General features: G+C 47.5%; 1 protein-coding gene across 5 annotated transcripts in view; it reads right to left on the bottom strand.

Moving 5' to 3' along the window:
* The window catches only part of PLD2 (phospholipase D2), a 730967-nt gene that overhangs the window by 188175 nt on the left and 520946 nt on the right, over positions 1-21846 (bottom strand). For all 5 annotated transcript variants that reach the window (XM_069644098.1, XM_069644072.1, XM_069644080.1 and 2 more), the window contains one exon: positions 8887-8965. In XM_069644098.1, the coding sequence (XP_069500199.1) occupies positions 8887-8965 (79 nt within the window). The remainder of the gene's footprint in view (positions 1-8886; positions 8966-21846) is intronic.

Consider the following 21846-nt stretch of genomic DNA (forward strand, 5'->3'; position numbering starts at 1 on the left):
TGTGTAGGCCGGGGGCATTTCCCACGGACCAAGCATGTGTGGCTTTCGTACTATCGTACCTAAATGGAAGTGCGGCCGATTGGTCGGTTCCAATCATCAGTCGAGACGACCCTCTGTTGCGAGACTTTGAGGGGTTCCAAGGAGAACAAGAGAAACCTTTCGCTCGACGCCACCATGGGCAAGCCCTGGATAACGAACTTTTGTTGCTCCGCCAAGGGAGTCAAGACCTGCTAACTTACATAGCAACCTTCAATCGACTGGTGGTCGAAGCGGACTGGCCTGAGGATAAACGGACCACGTTGTTTTATCGGGGTCTCCGTGGGGAGCTAAAAGACGTTTTGGCCAAAGTGGTGGATCCACCCCAGGGTTGCGCCAAATTAATCGGTTTGGTGGTTCAATTGGACCGTCGCCTGCAGGATAGGAAGAATAATCAAGGAAGGTCAGATTCACGTCCCTTGTTTGTCCGTCCCAAGGAGCACATCCCACGGGGCTCTGATTGAACCAGTGAACCAATGCAGATAGGCGGTGTTAGGCCCCCTTTAACCAAGGCCGAAAGGGAAAAAAGGAGGGAGTTGCAACTGTGCCTGTATTGCGGAAAAGGAGGGTATTTCCTAAAGGACTGTCCAGTGAAGCCCCCCAGGCGAGCAGTTGGTGCCATGGATAAGGAAATACCGGATGAAGAGTCGGGAAACGACCAAGCCTGGCAATTGTAGGGGTCAAATTGTCGAGCGAGGAAATCCAGTTTCAGACCTCCCATTTTGCACTACCAGTGATCATTATTCCTAACCAACAGCTGTCTGAGATGCACTCTTTAGAAGCATACCTAGACAGCAGGGCAGTGGGGAACTATATTGATCGAGATCTCGCAGCAAAGATGGGCCTAGTACTGTGCTCCAAGACAACCGCAGAGACCGTAACCACAGTTGATGGCACCGAAATCGCTTCCGGTCCAGTGTCAGAGTGCACTTCGGAACTCACCCTCCTGTGTGAAGATGGACATTGCGAAATCATAGCCTTTGACCTGATTAAAGCTCCTCAGTTTGGGTTGATCCTGGGGATGCCATGGTTGGTGGCCCATAACCCCCGAATCAACTGGCGAGCTCGCAAGTTAGTTTTCGCCCACAGCTGCACGCACACCTGTTACCGGAAGGGGCGGAAGACCAAGCTCACAACTTCTCTGGTGCGGCAAGGCTTGACTCATACCCTTGGAGGGGTTTCGACTTTGCCGATTCACTACCAGGATTTCCAGGACGTTTTTCAGAAGGAGCAGGCGAATACGCTGCCGCCTCACCGGCCTTATGACTGCCAAATCGATCTCCTGCCGGGAGGCCAAATTCCATGCGGGCGCATTTACGCGCTTACAGAACCCGAGAATTAGCATTTGAAGACCTACCTGAAGCAATACCTAGCCAATGGTTTTATTCGCAGTCCAAGTCATCGGCCGCGGCGCCGCTGTTCTTCGTACCGAAAAAAGAGGGGGATCTGAGAATGTGCATGGACTACCGTGCATTGAACCAGATAACTGTGAAAAACCGTTACCCACTACCCCTAATCCCGGAACTATTGGACCAAGTTAAGGAAGCACAGATCTATACCAAATTGGACCTGAGACGGGCCTATCACCTGGTACGTATAAAAGAAGGGGACGAATGGAAGACGGCCTTCCGCACAAAGTATGGCCTGTTTTAGTACCAAGGCATGCCGTTTGGCCTATGCAACGCCCCTGCTGCGTTCCAGTATTTTATGAATGACGTCCTCCGAGAACTCATTGATGTCTGTGCTCTCGTGTATATAGACGACATCTTGGTGTACTCCTCCTCTGAACAACAACACATTGGACACATGTGGGCTGTCTTGGGGAAGCTTCGTGAACATCACCTATACGCGAAACTGGAAAAGTGCGCATTCCATGTCACTGAAGTGGAGTTCCTAGGGTTCATCCTTTCTCCCCGAGGTATTCGAATGGACGCCCATAAAGTGGATGCAGTGCTTAAGTGGCCAGCTCCCACTTCCATTAAGGGAGTTCAAAGCATGCTGGGGTTTGCAAATTTCTACTGGCGCTTCATCCCCGGATTTTCCCACATCGTGCACCCGATTACTTCATTGCTCAGAAAAACGAACAAAATGCTCCAGTGGACCTAAGAAGCGGAAAGGGCCTTTCAAGAACTAAAGGCGGGGTTCACCTCCGCCCCAATTTTGCGACACCCGCGCCCAGAACTCCCCTACATTGTGGAAACCGATGCGTCCAGTCTTGCCATGGGGGCAGTCCTGTCCCAGAAAGATCCTCAGACTGGCCAATTGCATCCGGTGGCCTTCTGGTCACGAAAATGTACACCAGCGGAACTAAATTACGCCATTACTGATAAAGAGTTGCTAGCCATTAAGGCCGCTTTTAAAGCCTGGCGACACTACCTGCTCGGAGCTCGACACACCGTCACTGTAATAACAGATCATCGGAATCTCCAGTACTTAAAAGGAGCAAAAGCCCAATCGTCTCGACAACTGCGGTGGGCCCTATTCTTTGCCGAATTTGACTTTGTGATCACCTATCGACCGGGAGTCAAGAAAGGCAAAGCGGACGCTCTCTCTCGTATGGGAACGGACGAAATGGCACATTCACCACCGGACCCAGTGGCCATCATACCAGAAAATCAGGTCTTGGGAATTACCACCACCATGATCCAAAGTGAACTTCTTTACGAGATTCAACAGATCCTCACCCAGGAGCAGCTACAGGAGTGGGCCTCTCGAGGAAAGCACTACAGCGTGAAAGGGCAGCTGCCATACTACCGGGACCGGTTGTTTGTTCCTGTAAAAGAATTGCAGGGACAGGTTATCTCCGAGCACCATGATACCCTCATGGAGGGCCATCTAAGGGATTGCCAAGACTCTAGCCAAAATCAAAAGAAATTACTGGTGGCCAAAGTGGCGCAAGGATATTACCGAATTTGTGTCTTCATGTAGAGTTTGCACCCAAAATAAATCCAGCAAGCAGAAACCAGCAGGGTTCCTTCAACAGTTGGACATTCCCCCGGCCCCTTGGCACACATTGTCGTTGGAATTTATTATGGATCTTCCTCCGTGTCAAGGCTTCAACACCATCTTGGTGATTGTGGACCTATTCTCGAAAATGGCTCACTTCTTCCCATTCAAAGGGCTGCCCATGGCCTCTGGCCTCGCCAAAACTTTCCTGGAACAAGTTGTTTGCCTACACGGATTTCCTTCAGTCCTGATATCAGACCGAGGGTCTCAATTTGTATCCAGCTTTTGGAAGAAGTGCTGTTCCTTGGCCCAGATAGATATCCGTTTGTCCACGAGCCACCACACTCAAACCGACGGCCAAACCGAGAGGACCAACCGGACTTTAGAACAATACCTGCGTTGCATGCTTCACCAGAGCGAAGGAGACTGGAGAGAACTCCTATGGATCGCAGAATACGCTTACAATAATTCACTACATAGCAGCACTGGACAGACTCCATTCTTTACAATTTACGGGTGGCATCCACGGACCTCTGAGTTAGACGTCCCCACAACCCTGGAAATGCCTGCAGTCGAGACCCTACAGAATGCCATCACCCAAGCCTTCGCCAAGGCGCAGGAACACTTACGCCAGGCTAAGACTCGCCAGAAAAAGTTCGCTGACCAGCACCACTCGGAGGCTCCGGTTTATTAGGTGGGAGATATGGTATGGCTCGTTTCCAAACACGTACCACTTAAAGGGAAACAAACATTCCGTCCACGGTTCCTGGGACCATATCCAGTGGAAGCTATCAATAATCCGGCAGCGGTGAAACTGACACTACCTACGAACATGCGGATACATCCAGTGTTTCATGTATCACTTCTGAAACCATTAATGCCAGGGACCCGTTTAACAACCCCACCAGACCCGGTCATCATTCAAGGCGAACCGGAGTATGAAGTAAAAGACATCCTGGATTCTAAGGTGGTGAAATCGAAACTCTATTATTTGGTGGACTGGAAAGGGTATGGACCTCAGGCTAGGTCCTGGGAACCCAGCGAATATGTTCACGCCCCACGCTTGATCTAGCGTTTTCACCAGACCTAACCTTCAAAACCAGGGCCAGGCCAAGGAATTCCCTTGAGAGGGGCCTTAGGGGGGAGTTCTGTCATGACCTTGTCCCCCTCAAAGGGGCACGGGCCCTGGCGAACCCTATTGGGACCTCCTCGGATGCCCTGGAGCCAGTCGTGGCGCTGCTGGCATAGGATACGCTCACTGGGACGGGCTTCTTATGGCCCATGGGTAAGCATGGCCGCCCCCATGTGGAATACTAGAGAACTGTATGCTGCGGTCTAGCTTTCAGGGTGGGGCCGCCCCAAGGGCACCTGGGACACTACCTAGCTAATTAAACCACGCCCAATCAAGAACATGCGCTTCGCGTTATTCTGCCTTGCAGCGTGACGCTCATCCTGCTCAGCATCCTTACCTGCTCAGCTCATCCATTGTCTTCGGAGCCTATCCAGGCCTGGCCATCGCCATACTCGCCAGTTCTGCAGCATCCTCTGACCTCGGAGCACCAAGGCAAGTTCATCGCCATACTCACCAGTTCTGCAGCATCCTCCGACCTCGGACCACCAAGGCAAGTACATCGCCATACTCACCAGTTCTGCAGCATTCCCCGACCTCGGAGCACCAAGGCAAGTCCGTCGCCATACTCACCAGTTCTGCAGCATCCTCCGATCTCGGAGCAGCCAAGGCAGGTCCATCACCTCTAGTCGCCGAGGTCTGCAAGACAAGTTGGCAGTTTAGTCATTTGCTAGGATGCTTACAGCGCCGCAAGGCGACTCTGCTTACCTGCTCGAACAGTCTTCAGCTTTCTTCGCGACCTCCACCACCTGCGACTAAGACAAGAGTTAACTCATGCCAAAGACTTATTCTCATCAATAAAGACAGACTTTACATTAAGACTTACCTGGAGAAGGAGTTGCAGCCGGTCTGAACTCCGGCCCTCGCCAGTGAAGTAACTCGGCGGTATGGGCCCAAATCGACGCACCCCTGCCCCGAGTGTCAGGACGGAGAGCGCATTGTTAATATCAAAAAGGTGAGAACCGTCCTTAGGGGACCTGCACGGGAACGTGGGAGGCGGGCGACCTAGTAGGAAATTATCAAAGCTGCCCCTCCGGTCTTCTAGAGCCGAATCCGCTTATCCAGAGGTTCTGGACGAGAGAGGAATACGGAAGAGTCCTCAGGAGTGTGTCTGGAGACGCCCCCGTGGGAAAGAACAGGTGAGCGTTACACTAGTCCAGTTCTGTAGTGGTACACATTTAAATCCCGTTATGGATGGATCACGTTATGCTTGTGTGATGTGCTGCCTGAGAGTGTTTTTAGGCCAAATCATCTTGAGTGGTTTGGACTAAATCCCCTTCCAGACACAAATGGAAAGGGGGGGGTAGGTTCTGGTAGCACGTGAGGCGATATAGTACCGACCTGCTAAGAGCGGTTTTCATGCCAAAAGTTAGCCAACTTCTCATGACCCCCAAATGAAGTTGGCAACCAAATGAGAGGTACAGAACTTCAGAGGAGGGGGCTGGGTGATCCCTTGTAGAGGGATACTCAGAAGCGTCTGTTCAATCTGACTGGGGTAATATTACTGTACGAAGTACGGTTTAAAATCTAAATCCCATCCATAGTTGGTTATAAAACCATGTAACACTATATTGTAGACCACCAGAACGTTGTATTTGCCTATCAGGGCCAAGCTGGTGGATTGAAGTAAATCGAATTATCCCTGGATGAGAACAGTTCTTTCCAGTGTGGTTAGTTATCACAATGAGGCCCAGCCGTATTGTGCTGGAGTCCTGTACGTTTTTACTTTTTATAAGGAAAGGAAAAGGTGTGTGCAGGCTAAATGCAAATCTAAGCAAGTGCTGATGTACCGATAAGGATACAGTTGTGCAGGAGGTAGCCTATGGTGTCGGTGGTTGATTGTCTCTGGGTAGCCTTTGGGGGTGGGTTGGTTTATATAACCAAGGTGTGCTTTAGTAAAGATTTCCTGCCGGATAAGATTGTAGAGTGTTGTAACTTTTATGAGAATCTCAATACCGTTGAAGCCACGCCGGACATTTCTATGGTGAGACATCCCTCTAAAGTCAATTTACCTCGACTTGCTGCTGATATGGCAAATGCCTTAGAGACGGATCTCTCTTTGGAGGAAATGTATACAGCTATCCAAAACTAATAAGACTTCTGCTATGAATGGGCTGCCAACTGAGTTCTACCACATACTGCCAGTCTCTGCTGTTAGGCTCCTCCGGGAAATGCTTCTTCAATCTCTTGGATCTGGTCGAATATTGGATAGTGTTAGACATGCCCCTAGTACAGTACTCCTGAAGAGGGACACATCTCCTACTCAATGTGCCATTTATACACTGATAAGCTTGATAAATACTGATTGCAAGTTTCTACCCAATGTTCCAGCTACACGACTGGAGACAGTAATACCCTCATTATTTTCTCTCGAACCAGGTTGGCGTTATTCGTGGACGGCATGTTGCTGACAATATGAGAAAACTGCTTGTGACCGTAGAAATGGGGGATGTGCATCCACTGCAATTGTAGCTATATCGTTGGATGCTTAAAAGGCGTTTGATAGAGTTGAGTATGGCTACTTCTTCATCGTCTTGGACAAATTTGAATCGACATTTTTCAGACGAGTGAACCTCTTGTGTGCAGATCCTTCTGCCAGTGCCCTTACAAATGGTTTTGTCTCAAATAAATTCATTCTCTGACTTGGGACCAGACTAGGTTGTCCCCTCTCTCCTCCATTATTTGTCATTTCAATGGAGCATTTGGCTGCCATACTGAGATCAAATGGAGATATAAGGGGAACTGGCATTGGCGGGGAATCGGGGAAGATCAGGCTCTATGCTGATGACCTCCGTGATTGTGCTACGAGAACCCTGATAGGGGCATGGTCCCATGATATGAAAACTATTGACTCCTTTTCGAGGTTATCATGTTAAAAGGTCAATTGGAGTACATCCGAAATACTGCCAATCTCCTCCTGTGTCAAAACGTAATTTGAGCAATGTCGCTTTACATGGTGTCCTACCCGAATGAAGTACTTCGGGATATGGCTGTCTCTTGTTTAGCATCTGATGTGGATCAACATTTGCAACCTTATTGCCGGAAAATAAAATCGGATTTGACAAGATGGTCTCTCCTGAAGCTGTTCTTATGGGGCAATGTGAACAGTGTGCAGATGATCATTGCTCCCAGAGTCAACTATATTCTGTCAATGCTTCCTACAAAGACACCAGGTGGCTTCTTCAAAGAATTATATGCTATGCTACAAAGCTTCCTCTGGAAATATAAACCACTTAAACTAGCTTAGTGGAAGGTACAGTTGCCAAATTTGTTGGGTGATATGAATGTCCCCAATTTTAAGCACTACTACCTGGCTTTCTCAGTGAGACATCTATAGGATGACAAGACCCGATGCAGATGATTGGGCACAAGCAGACTCTAGCAAAACTTCCCCATTGGAACCGAATTCACTTATTACCACCAAGGCTGTACGACTCTCTGAGAAGAACCCATTCACTGAATTTCTGAGAGACTGTTGGAAAACTATATCAGACATACTCGAGAGCTGATCCGTTTATCTTCCCAGGTGCGTCCATATGGCAAAACCCCTGCATCAAGGTACCAGTAATTTCTGGCCAAACTGGTATCTGAGTAAGCTTCATTACTTTAGAGACCGGCTTGAAAATGGAGAATGGATCCCCTATGTTAGTTTGTGTCAGGAAACACGACTTGACTGGCTGTACTTACTTAGACCCCAAACCAAGGAGAATTTTGAGTGACATTCTGTAAAGTACGTCTGGCCTGGACTCTAGTAAGGATATGTGGTTGCTAATGGAAAGTTGCATGTCTACTGCCCACTCTGCATCATTCTTCTACCGATTTTGGGCATTGGCATTGGAGAAAAAGATACATGTCTTGCTGCTCTGGAACCAAGAACTTGATGGAAATGTGCAGCCGGATAGCTGGTGGAGATGCTGCAATAATGTTCGGTTTGCATCCTTGTACCTGGGTTTAAGGGCCAGCCAGATTATGCTCCTGCATCATGTTTGTTGGACCATGGATAGGATGTTCAAAAGAAATGTGTGACCAATGTTGGAGATGCACAAGAGCAAAAGGTACATGATTTGGCTGTGTCCCAAGACAAAACAATTCTGGATAGAGATGCCTGAAACACAATCTAATCCTGGAAACCAACATTTCAAGGAAGGCTTCTGTTTATCATGGGCGATGACAAGCTGGTGCGTGACCTGCCGAAAGTGGTGAAAGCCTGGCTATTCAGGAGCTGTACAACAGCCAAGTTAATGCTCTGTATCTGGAAGTCAACTACTAGAATTGATCTGGAGGAATGGACCAAGACATGCTGCCTCTTACTACTTATGAGAAGACCATTTAGAAGTGTACTGAGGCCCTCAATACGTTTGAGGCTATTTGGTGCCCCTTCCTTGAACTATATGGTTAATCGGTTTGAATTATACACACGTCACCCTTTCCTCGGTTGCCTCTTTGAACTGACAGCAAGGTTTTTACTTTTCTTTCGCATACAGTGGGTGAATGAGTGCTGTCTTTTCCTTTGCTTTTCCCAAATTTTAGGTTGAGTTCATGCCCGTTGTGGCGTGGTTAGGCCTCTAATAATGTGTATGGATTACTCTCTTGTAATGTATGAACAATCTGTGTTTGATTTAATTTGTGGACCTGTATAATCTAAATAAACTTAAATGAGAAGGGATCTCTGAAAAGAAAATAAGATTGTAGAGGAGAACTTTCTTCACTACATTCTTATCTGGAAGGAAAGCTTCACGGCAACTCATTAGTAGGGGTTTAAGAGTAAAACATACAGCTTTCTTCCTCAGGATGATGTCCAGTCTGAAGTCATCATTCTTGGCAGGTCTCTTCATGTGAACCTCTGGACTCAACCTGCGGGTCACAAACATACTTGAAATCATTAATCTGAAAGGGAGTCTGTTTTTCCAAGTTCAGCACAAGATAAGGAATAGCGCCCATCTAGGTAGGGCCAGGTGGCAGTCAGTAAGGCGGACGACGATGGAAACATGAAAACCCAGGTGCCAAAGTATCCCCAATACGCCCCTTCATATGATACCCCTTTAAGGACCTTAATCGAGCCAGCAAAAGTAGCATGAACTGTATGGAGGTTTTTTAAAAAAAATATATATTTTTATTGATTTTACAACAAACAAAATATAATGTACACGCCCGACATTTTCAGTTACAAGTACCATATTATACATTCTATGCTTTCTTCTTAATGTCTCCCCCCTCCCTTCCCCTTAAACTCGAGCTCTTCTCTCTGCACGTCTGGCTACCCTTTCTCAGGATTAGTCCTCTTCCTGGCTCACAGGCAGGTCATCATCACTGGGGTCATTTTGGGTATACCCATGCAACGAGGCTACCAATTGTCTCCGCTCCATCAGTGGCCCCACTTCACCCCCCCCTCCTCTCTGATTGCCACCTCGTGCCATGCCACTGTCTCCGCGTCTGCCCACTTTAGGAGGTCCTTCCACCATAGCTCTAATCTGAGTCTATAAGCAGCCTTCCAGCTCATAGCAATTCTTCTCGTGCCCAGAATATATGCCAGGTCTTTAAGTTTAAATACGTGTCTCAGGTTTCGCGGCCTGGTGAATCCCCCCAGCATACACGCCCATAAGGATTCCACATCTAGTTTAATTCCTTTTTCAGCTAGCTTGTGTTTAATATCCGCCCAAAATTTCCCAACCTCTGGGCACGCCCAGAACATGTGAATCATCCCTGCTCCCTCCTCTCCGCACTTGGGGCATTTTTGTATTCCTGCATTTCCAAATTTTGCTATCATTTGGGGGGTCATGTATGCTCTGTGGGTAACATAGTTGGATCTGTTGTAGCCTGGCATTTCTGGACACCTTCTTGTGATATCTTTGGGCCCTTTCCCATTGCCCATCTTGCATGGTCTCTCCCGCCTCCTCCTCCCAATTCCTCCGCAATTGGAGCGGCTCATTCGCCACTCTTGACATTGTTAATTTGTATACCCTGGATATTTCATGCCCTCCCTCCGAGACGTCATACATCGTTTCAATGACAGTATCCGGTGGCTCTGCTAGCGTTATTTCGGGCCACCTTTCTTTCACCCTCTTGACTATTGTACTATATGTGATGTGCTGTCCTGCATGTACCCCAGTTTCGTCCATTATTGTTTGGAAATCCATAGCCTCCCCCTCCTGCCAGACATCCTCCAGGGTAGCTAGGCCCGCTGGCTCCCAATATTTCCGGATCGCTTTTCTTAATTGGTCATCTGCACCACAGAGCGCCACGAGTGGCGCCTGTGGGGAGCACAGGATCGGGCCTCCCATGGTTCGGCACGCTTTGTGCCAGACCTCCCAGCCCAGTGTCAACAGTTTCGGCCTACCCTGCATCTCCACCTTGGGTAGCCATATTAGTTCTCAAAGGAAATATGGGGCACTCTCATCCCGCAGCAGCCTGGATTCTGCCGTCTCCTCCTCTGCCAGCCACCTGGCAACATATTGTAATTGCGCTGCTAGGTGGTATATCTCAAAGTTCGGTAAATTTATCCCCCCCTCTGTCGTACGCATTCTGTAATTTCCACAGGGCCACCCTGTTTCTTGTGTTATGCCACAGGAAACCCCTGCACAGGCTGTGTAATTTAGTAAAGAAGCGCCTGGGCACCATGTGTGGGATGTTTGTAAAGAAATACAATAGCCTAAGCAGGACCACCATTTTCAGCAGGGCCGCCCTCCCCACCATGGCCAGGGGAAGCTTTGTCCAAAACTCCATGCTATTCTTGACGCCCTCCACTGCTTTCTCTATATTGTACTTGTGCTCCGCCACCGCTGTATGGTATATGGTGATCCCCAAGTATCTGAACGTTTTGGTCTGCCAGGCTATCTGCAGGGTGGGTAGGTTTGTCTGCGGTATACCTTTATATCTACCCAAGGGGAACATGCTCGGTCTTTTGGGATTGACCGTTATCCCGGATAAAGCCAAATATCGCTCCGCCACTTCTGGGATGTACTGCTGGTTCTTCTCCGGGTAACGCAGGTACAGGAGCATATCATCTGCATACAGTGATATCAGGTGCGGTACCCCTCTAGTGCGCACCCCCGCTTCAATGTATTGCTGCCTTAGATAGATTGCTAGTGGCTCGAGTGCGAGAATGTACAGCATCGGGGACCAAGGGCAATCTTGTCTCGTGCCTCTACTTAGTTGCCACCTCTCCGAAATGATCGCCCCCATTTTTACTCTGGCCATGGGGGAGCTATACAACATCTTCACCCACCGCAGATATCCGGGTCCCATCCCATATTCCTTTAAGGCGGCCAACAGCCATGGCCGACGAACCGAATCAAAGGCCTTAACTGCATCTAGCAAAACTACTGCTATTTCATCTGGGTCGCCCTCTGTCTGCTCTATAATGTGGTGGAGCCTCCTATGGTTATCAGATATACTCCTACCTGGGACATACCCAGTTTGGTCGTGGTGTATTAGTATGTTGATCACCGGCTTAAGTCTATTCGCGAGTGCTGCCGTAAGGATTTTGCGGTCTTGGTTCAGCATGGATAATGGTCTATATGAGCCACAATCTGCGCTGGGCTTATCTGATTTAAGGAGGGGAATGATTACCGCCTCTCAGAGATTCCGGCAGTCTCCCTTTCTCATATGCCTCATTTAGCATTGCTAGCAGCGGGGGGGAGGATCTCTTGTCTGTATGTTTTATAAAACTCGCTAGGGAGCCCGTCCGTACCTGAGGCTTTGCATGTAGGTAGCTGCGTCACCACTGCTTCTAGCTCCTCCAGTGTAACTGGGGCTTCTAAGCTTTCCCTATCCTATGCGCTTAATTTGGACAATCCTTTGTCTTCCAGGATCTCCTGCCTCTCCCTCTCCATGTTCCTCCCCCTGTCTGCATAGAGGTGTTTATAAAATCTGAGTAAGCTCTCGTTCACGGTTTCCTGGGTATTCCAGACTTGTCAACTGTATGTAGCTTTAATGCTTTCAACATAAAGAACCATGCATGTATATCTTTGGCACAACATCTGTCATCACATACACTCCTGTGCTTTCTTCTGAACTTTATACTGACAATTAGGCTGCAGCATCCCAGAGATAACCGGACCGATAGCACATAGAGTAGAGCGCTTGTTTTGACATCTGTGCAGAGCCTGCCGACGCAGGTTCAAATCCCGGCAGGGCCAAACTTAGCCTTTTATCTTTCCGAGGTCGATAAATGAGTACCACACACAGTGGGTAATAATAAGCAGCGCTCAGATACCTGATGGTTCGTAGCGCTATATAAATGCTAAATTATTATAGAGAGAATCTCCACTTGGACCGAACACTTATGGAGGGGTTGTGTAAAGTTGACGGAACATCCTGTGTCAACATAGGGCAATGCCTAAAGTCTGGAGGGTATGAAGAATAGCTTCTTCCAACTAATCATGCATGCAAACCAGCAAACAGAGGGCAAAGGTTTAAGACGACATGTTGCATTGCACACACGGCTTCAGACAAGAGCTTCCTTAGGGAGACAAGTGTCACTAAATCTATAGAACCAGCCTTAGTGGTGGTGAAAAAGCATGGTACATAGTGCGTAGTGACAATCCATGTATGGTAGGAGTCAGGATTTTACACATGATCCAACGGGCAATGGAAGCAATGATTTGTGGGGAATCATTGGTTTTTGGGACAGCAAATATACCTTTATCCTTTTGTAATAAGTGCTAGAAAGAAAACCTTAACATGCCACAGCCCAGAGTACACCATGTGAAGTTGTTGGAGGGGGGCTAGGGACTATGTTTAGAGCACAAACGTTTTCGCGTAGTCGCGGTTATTTGGTGGGATAAGAACTTGCATCAAAGAAAATGATATTAGGATTGACACCGCCTCACGGCAAACAATGATTGTTGGGGGGAATGGGAGAGGGCTGGAGAGGTGAGGAGGACTTGATGTGCGTGAGTGGGGAGCATGTCTAGATTAGGGGGCACTTGGTTAGTGGCTAGGGTGGCAGGGAAGTATTCTTTCTTTCGTTTTTTTCCAATAACTGCGGATATTGGATAACTACAGATAACCACGGCTATCTATAGTACATTACCATTCTAACCGTGGTAATGGGGCAAAAGTATTTAGTTTTTTTTAAAGGATTTTTACAGCTACATTGAGGAGGCAGAAGGTGGCTAGCGGCCCGGTAGTGTTTTAAGATATATAGTGGGCTAGGGCTAATGTCCCTGGCTAGTGGGCACAAAATACAGCAGAAACATGTGCATTGGACATAGCCAAAGGCCATGGCTAGTGGCTTAGTAGTTTTAAAATATACCGCTGTGGGCACAGCCTAAGACTGTTCTCACTAACCAGGGCAGTTGGCCATGGCCAGTGGCATAGAAATAAATATGGAAATTCACTGAAAAAACTTTAGTTAAAAGTTAGTTAAGTTGACCAGATTTAAGGCATCAAAACCCTTGAAATTCAGCAGATGTGGGAAGTCATGACCAGCTTAACTCTGCACGCTCCCGTTGATGTCCCCCATAATGGCATGTCTCCCATAATGCCATTTGGTATGTCATTATGAATCCCTTCGCTTATAACATGTATGTGCTCCTGGGCTTTGCAACAGGAACGTGCCTTGTTGAGTTGGTCATGACTTCCCACATCCGCTGAATTTCAAGTATTTTGTTGTGATCAATCAGGTCAACTTAACTAACCTTTAACTAAAGTTTTTTCAGTGACTATATGCATATATATTCACTGAGAATTGTTGAAGGGACGTTATGGTTAAGTTGCATTAATAAACAACCTATCAAATTCACTGAAAAAAGCTTTGTTAAAGAGATGATCTGGTTGCAAGGTAAAATCAAAAACCAAAGATATTCGGCCGGTTATGGTATGCTATGCAACCATAACTCACACCATCACCATGCACTGCTAAGACTAACGCCCAGGACATCAAATATGACATCACAAATGGCATCAGTGATGCCATCACATATGGTAGTTGTTTTTGTTCTGTGGCAGTGTGAATTTTAAGCAGAACACTTGATCTGGTCATAGTGCATTAGAACCATAATACACGTACTCTAAAGGTGTTGTATATGTAGACCTTAACCAAGTGCTATGCTCTTAAGGTACTTTCCCTAGGGTTTGGCCTGAGCTGATGGTGCACTACTACATGGGACAATAGGCAGGCAATTCATTTTTTATACTTGAAGATGAACTCTAATCTTAGTGTCATTTCCTGGTCATGGTGTTCGTTTCCTCCATACTAGCGTGTTCCTGTCTGTGCCTCAGATTTGTATGCATTGATGCCCTCCATATATATTTTTTGTACTAACCTTGAATATTAGGGAAGATCCTGATAGGCTTGGACTCAGCATTCTACTGGCCAATATTACCAGATTAATAATACTTTACTTATATGGTCCATGCTGCAGCCATTGTCTATGTACATGTATTATTAGATTGCTGCATTACAACCATTCAATATAACTTTTGTTTCAATAAGAACATTTTGTGTTACATCGAGCAGTTCGTGAGATGTCTCCTGATCACTTGTCATATGTTGCTGGCAACATTCTAAACAGAACCACTTGTTGGGACTTAGCATCAGAATTGATGACATCACTGATGCCATTTTGTATGTCAATTTCTTTGTTTTTTTGATTTTACCTTGCAACCATAATATCCCTTTAACAAAGTATTTTTCAATAATTTCATAGGTTATTAGCGCAACTTAAACATAACGTCCCTTTAACAAGGTTTTTGTTAGTGAATTTCATAGGTTATTAGTGAAAATGTTTCATGATGTTACATCACTGTATACATGTCCTCTTTTAACATATATGAAACTATAAACCTCTTAACAAAAAATGCTTGCATCGCATACTGATGTGTGTCGTTTTCAGCAGCGCATGCAAGTTACGGTTGAATTGCCCCAGGCAGGAGGCTTGACCATGAACCCAGCCCCACTAAATCACCCCTGTTATCCACTGCATTCTAGTTTAGTGTCCACTACACCCTCATAATGTGACCAATGGCCAGTGCTCATGGTTTGCACCCACGGCAAGTCTTCACAATCCATGGGGTTCAGCCATGCCGCATACCCCAATAAGTAAAATCGGAGTAGACATTTGTCCCTGCCAAGGGCCAGGCCCACTCTCAGGCACCAAGTTATATCACTATTTTGTGTACTTACATTTTGACACTTTAAAACAATTTCTTATAAATTATGATATAGTTCTAAAGAAGTTTACACAAATATATCAATAATACATGATACATACATGAATAATAGTTAAAACCCATAATAAAACCATCATAACAATGGAACAATAATCCAAAGATCATTAAAGGGATAAAAATAGGAGAAAATATATACAAACAGAATCGCAAATTTGTGCGATCTGAAATTCATAAGTTGGAAGTGGTTACCCCCAGTTTCACACAGACTCAATTCCATACTCTATAAAGTGCAAAGTGCAGAGGTGTACAAAAGGTATTGAAACAATAGAATCAAAATTCATAGCTTCTCTGTCAAATTCTCTCCCATTTTTGAACATTCGATAAATACATGACTTTGGATTTCAAGAATGTGTTTTGTCTTACAGACCCTACAATATCTACTGTCTGTTGGTATTTGATACCTCGAAGCACCGATACGAAGAGGTTGCTGCCTAATGCTCAATAATACCATCAAACGCCGAACTTGGCTGAAGGGAAGGTCCACAGATATTTGTGGCCGACTGTCACGCATTCCACATCAGATTCCGTCACCCCTAGATGCCCTCAGAGTACAGCTCCACCCCTACACTCTCCACCTAGGTATCCCAGGCAGTCCTCCTACCTTCAGGCCCTCTGTGTACACCCAGCGGCGGCATCTTGGTGTGAGGCGTCCTGGCCTTTCCATTTCAGATGGCCTCTTTTCACATCGTTTTCGGCAGCCGTGGCACCTGTGGCCACAATGGAGAGTGCGGTTGCCATGGGGACGAGGCACAAGCCACAGCCGAACAACGCGCAACAAATCACATGATCACGCAAATTCCGATCACATGATCAGAACGGGACATTCATAAGGAACTCATTCCCTCAGAACTTTGGTTATCAGCTGTTCTCGGCAGTTGTTACGTGGCTTCTCGACCTTGTTACCTTGGATCTTTTGGTTTTCTGGAATCTTGCTTCGTTCCTGGATTGCTCCTGGCTTACGTTTGGACTGTTACTTCTCGGCACCACTGACGACTACGCTCTGCTTACTGGACTGCGCTTAGATCACGTTTTTTGATTGCTCAACGCTTGCACGGTTAACGATCACAGACTTCACATCGGATTGCCTCTGTCTTCATCCTTATTACTCCGCTACCTCAAAGAATCTCTGGCTTGCTACGGGGGTTCTCCTGCTACTCCTTTCCTTCCACACTTTTTGGCAGCACTCTTGTATTTCGTGGAACTAAGCAGAATCTATCCTGTAGTTCTGCACGCCACCATCAATCTGCACCTTCCTATTCCTTAAGCCCTCCTGGCCTTCCATAGCTGCCCTACAGGTATAGGGACAGACCCTCTTCCCAGCGCACCACTGCCCTCACATAGGTAGGTGTTCATTGCCTTTTCCATTATACACTGTTGTTTACAGAAACACTGAGTTATTTAATTACTGCCCTTTTCTTGCAGCGGTTCGGGGTCTTGTGTTCCTACTCTCACCTACCTGTGGCCCCAATAAACGGTCCGCAAGATTTTTTGCAATCTCTCTGACTGGTGCTTGGGGACGGAGATTTTCATAGTCCACGTGGTTACGGTTTCCTGACAGCGCCATGTCTGTGCTGTAATTTCATAATGTCGTACAAGTCTTCAGCCCCCTTAAATTAGCATAATTCAAATTTCAGTCTCAAGTGGATGTCTTATTCTTCCAGTCCAAGAAATGCAGATAAAGTGAGGTCTCCAGACAGGGACCAACCAACCCCATCAAACATTCTAATACACTCTAAATTCAGGGATAGGGAGTACTCTTTCTATACTCCTGCTTCACAATAAGGGACCCCATCACATTTAATAGAGTGCACATGGGCTATCTGCTGGCTTTAATAAACAGAGAGCCTTTGTTCAACATAACCAGTCCTTCCAGAAAGTTAACCCTAATTCAAGACGTAATATTTCAATGGGGACACTGGCCATGAGTTCAAATATTCTGGGCCAGAACTTTCATCCCAAGCCATTTCAAATTAGTGATAGTAATAGCTTCAAGGCCACATATAATTGCTGGACAAAAACATTGCTTGTACAAGCATTTAATTCCCTCCAAAGAATAACTAGCAGATTGTCTAGCACATTTTTCGATTCAGTTTGATAATGTAATGGCCTTCCTTTGTCGTTCCGCTTTTACTGAGAGGTAGTCTCTTGCATCATGTACTGTAATTCCCAAGTAGGTGTATTTGTCCACATACTCCAATCTTTGATCACAAAGAAAAAAGGAGGGAATTGGGTTATTTTTCCCGCTGAACTGCATCACCTTTGTTTTGCTGTGGTTGATACTAAGATAGTTTGCAAGAGAATACTTCGCCAATGCTTCAAGTGAGCATGGAAAACCTCCACAAGTATGATCAAAGATCACTATATAGTCGGCATTTGTTAAAGAAACTATATATGTACCCCTCCACGGAAGTCTTTCAAACGTGGCAACCTGCTCCACGCCGCTACTCTCAAATCTTGTTCTGCTATCAAACACTCCTCTGACATCTGTCACCTCCTCGAAGAACTCGACTTAGATGTCCTTGCTCTCACCAAAACGTGGTTTATAGCCAGTTCTGTCACAATATTTGACACTCTCCTGTGGGCTACAAGATCCTCTCCAAACCCAGAACCAACCGTCCTGGAGGTGGAGTAGCCTTGATCTTTCCGGAATTGGTCCCGGCCTCACTCATCCCTATGCAGGCCTACTCCTCCTTTGAATGCCTCGTCTGCAGGGTAGCTCTCCTGGCCTCTCCCCAACTGAGGTCACAATCTACAGGTCACCTAGCCAGGGTGCCATCTTCCTCTCTGAATGGGACAACCTCTACTCTGCTCTCCTTGCCTCTACTTCTCAACGTGTCCTCCTCTGAGATCTGAACATTCACCTGGATGCTTCTAATCCCTCCTCTGGGCTTTACCGCAACCTCTGCAACAGTCTCGCTTTCCTTTCTGCCCACTGGCCCGACACACTCTGCCGGACATACTTTGGATGTTCTCATCACCTCAGGCATCCCCCTCTAACCCACTCACCACTCCTCCCTCTCTGACTGGCCACTTTCTACTCTTCTTTCATCTGAAACTCTCTATCCCTCAGGCAAAGCCTCCCCACCCCCCAACTCCCCAGCACTGCCACCTACCTTCTCGGTCATTCGGCCCATGGAACGTGTGCCAGTGGATGCCTTTGCCACTACTTTCTCTGCTCCTCCTACCCCCATGGCTGACTCACATCCTGACGCAGCCTTTCTAATGTGCATCTTTCTATTTCCAACCCCCTGGACATCCTTGCCCCTATCATGAGAATCCGGCTGAAGCCTACCTCCAAGTGTAACTCTTGGTATGATTCCGACTGCGTCATCCTGAAACGTAAGTGTAGGGCGGCTGAGTAGAGGTCTTCGGGAGCATCCTCTGACAAATTGGCCTGCCGCCTACTCCAAAGGCAATAGAGACTCTGTCCAGTCCAAGAAGAGAGCACACATTAAAGCCTGCGTCTCTGCGGCCTCTAACAACATAGCCAAAATCTTTAGAATCTGCAAGGAGCTGGCCAATCGTGTTGCAGTCTACCTCTCCTGTTCCCTCCCAGGCCCTCTGCACGGCTCTGGCCTCTCACTTCTCTGCTAAAACTCAAAACATCCTGTCATCCATCTCCTCCGCCCTTCCCACTTCCTCTCTCGGCCCCTCTTTGGCCATCTCCCCCTCTCCTCCTCCTTTCTCCTCTTTGTCTCTGATAACACCTGACAAGGTTTCTAGACAAGTCCGATCTAGGAGAGACATCTCCATAACTATCAAGGACCATTTTGACACCCTTGCTCCAGCCTTGGCCAATTTCTGTAATCACTGTTTTGCCACTGGAACTTCCCCTCTCCCCTTAAGCACTCCCATGTGCACCCCCGCCTCAAGAAGCCATCTGCCGATACTACCTGCCCGGCAATCTATTACCCAATCTCCAATACCGCTTACCTGGGTACACTGTTGTAAAAGTTGGCCATCTTCCAGCTTACACTCCACACTGAATCTGTTGGTTGTCTCCATGACCATAAATCTGGCTTCAGAATTGCCAGAGGCATGATGGAAACTGCTCTCCTGAACACCAGTGTAGATCTGCTCTCCAACCTTGATCGCAGCATTCCTTCTGTCCTCATCCTCCTTGATCTTTCCTCTGCTTTCGACATGGTCAACCACGCCATCCTGATCAAATCGACTCCATGAGAAGCTAGGCATCATGGATCAGACCTTGGAGTGGCTGACCTCCTTCCTCTTGGAATGCCCCTCCCAGGTCCAACTTGGTCCCTTTCTCTCTGCCGCCTCTCTCTCTACCTGTGGCGATCCCCAGGGCTCTATCCATTTACCCTGGTTTTTCAACCTCTACTTGGCCCCACCTGATCTCTACCTTCTCCTCTAACTTTCAGTGTTATGCGGCTGACACTCCGCTTTCCTTCATGCTCCCCTCAGCCCCCTCTCACTCATTCCGGTCTATCCGTGATTCAGGATTGGTGCACCTCCAACAATCTCTGCCTTAATGCCAGTAAGACGGGCATCCTTCTCATTGGGACTCCTGCCCATGCTTTCCCTCTCTCACTCTGGCCGCCAGCCTTGGGCCCTCTTCCTTCGGCTTCCTGCGAGGCAAAAAACCTTGGTCTCATCTTCGTCTCCACTCTCTCTTTCTCTCCTCACATCTCGGACGTCCCCAAGAAATCCCACTACCAGCTGCACCTCCTCAAAGGGACTCTTTCCTTTCTCACTTCCCCCAGAAGGTCACTGTCTCCAGAGCCTCGGTTCTTTCTAGGCTGGACTTCAGCAACATCCTCTTTCTCAAACTACGAGACCTATGATTGGCCTCAAGCCCAGGGACTGTATCTCTCCAGCCCTCAAATCTATCCGCTGGCTCCCGGTGGCTGCAAAGATCAAGTTCAAAACCCTTTGCATTGTCCAGAAGGCTTTCTGGGGCTGGGGCTCGCACTACATCCAACGCTTCCTGCCAAAAAACCTTCCATCTCGAGCCCTTTCCTCAGCTACCACCAACTCTCTAAGGGTTGGCCGCTTCTCCAGGCAAAGAGTGGGGGTAGATCACTCCTCTGCAGGAGCCTCCCTCTGAAATGGCCTCACTGCCCCTCTCAAACCTGAACCAGACACCTGAGGTTCTGGAAGCAGCTCAAAATGTTCCTCTTCTCCTCTGCTTTCTTTATCTCTCTCCCTCCCTCCCCTGCTTTCTCTCTCTCCCTCCCCTGCTGACCTACCTGTCTGCGGTACTGACTGATTAATTTGCTACCCTCAGATTACTACTGACTACCAGGCTCTTTCTTGATCAGCCATGCTTGCACTGCCTCCGGGCCTACCACGCACTTAGGGGCTGTATCTGTAACCCTACAGTCTCTTGTTCTCCTTGTACTACCCAGTGCCACGCTGCCCTAGTTACATTTACTCAAAGCATTGCTGCCCTGTTTTCCCCACCCCACTCCCTTGCACCCCACCCCCCTTCCCTGTCCCCTTGCACTTATCGGTCTCACACTTGCACAATGTGAATGACATAAGGCCTAGTAAGATTGTTTGTCTTGTCCTCCCTCAGTCTTCCTGGTCTTGTCACGCCTAGAAATTCCTGTGTACAGGCGTGTTATAAATGACTTATATCATAGGCCTCTGGTTGATACGAGGCAGGCAATTCAACAGCTTCCTTAGGATGGGCCCCTAAATCCAATAAATACAAATTGAAAAGCAGGTGGGGCAGCACATACCCCTGCTTAGCCCTACAATGGGTACCAATAGGGTGGTGTAAGTCCCCCTACCATCCATTCTTACCCAAACACAAAGTCAGCAGAGAAAGTCTCTAAATCTTCCCTGTCCTCTGGACCAGTCCCCTGGGCCTTTTCGCTGCACGACAGGCCTCAGAAGCTAGCTTTGAAAGCCGGCTGAGGCACTGCGCATAAAAAGGCTCTCCTTCCAAGCGCAGAAAGTGGTGAAAGGTGCATCGGTGTCCCCTAAATCTACGCCGAAGATGCAAGAGATTATTAAAAAACATGTCCCTGCTACCCTTTTAAAAAGAAAGCCACTGAAAATAGCACAATCCTTGACGCCTTTGCCTGTTCACACCACTGGCTCTCAGGATACTGGTTCCCCCTCCCCTGCAAATACCCTCACAGGGGCTATGCAACACAAAGACCAGGCGCCCACCAAAATAATTTCTACCCCCTCGGGTTTCCCTACCTCCACTGAGTTGTCCCCTGAACAATTCAATATAATTAAGATGATGTCATGCTTTGTTGACTTCATGGACAGGCACCCTGACACTTGCGTCCCTGAGAGACGCCTCTCAGACAGGGGCTGATAAACATGCCAAAAAAACACATCTGGACACCCTACAGCCCAGCACTTCTGCCCAGGGCCCACTAGCCTCCCTCCATCAAGATCCCTCTCAGGACGTGTATACTTCTCCAGCATGGGGTCTTGCATGTATTCACATGCTCATGAATATTTCCCATCGTCAGGCTGGGAATCCTAGGTAAAAAAAAAAAAAAAAAAGTTTCACTTTCACTTAAAAACTGTATTTCTCCTCTAAACCAATCACTGTCCTCTAGGTCATACTGCCCCCA

This window comes from Ambystoma mexicanum, chromosome 1p (genome assembly GCF_040938575.1).
Source record: "Ambystoma mexicanum isolate Mex_15411 chromosome 1p, UKY_AmexF1_1, whole genome shotgun sequence".
In the NCBI taxonomy this organism is placed as follows: domain Eukaryota; kingdom Metazoa; phylum Chordata; class Amphibia; order Caudata; family Ambystomatidae; genus Ambystoma; species Ambystoma mexicanum.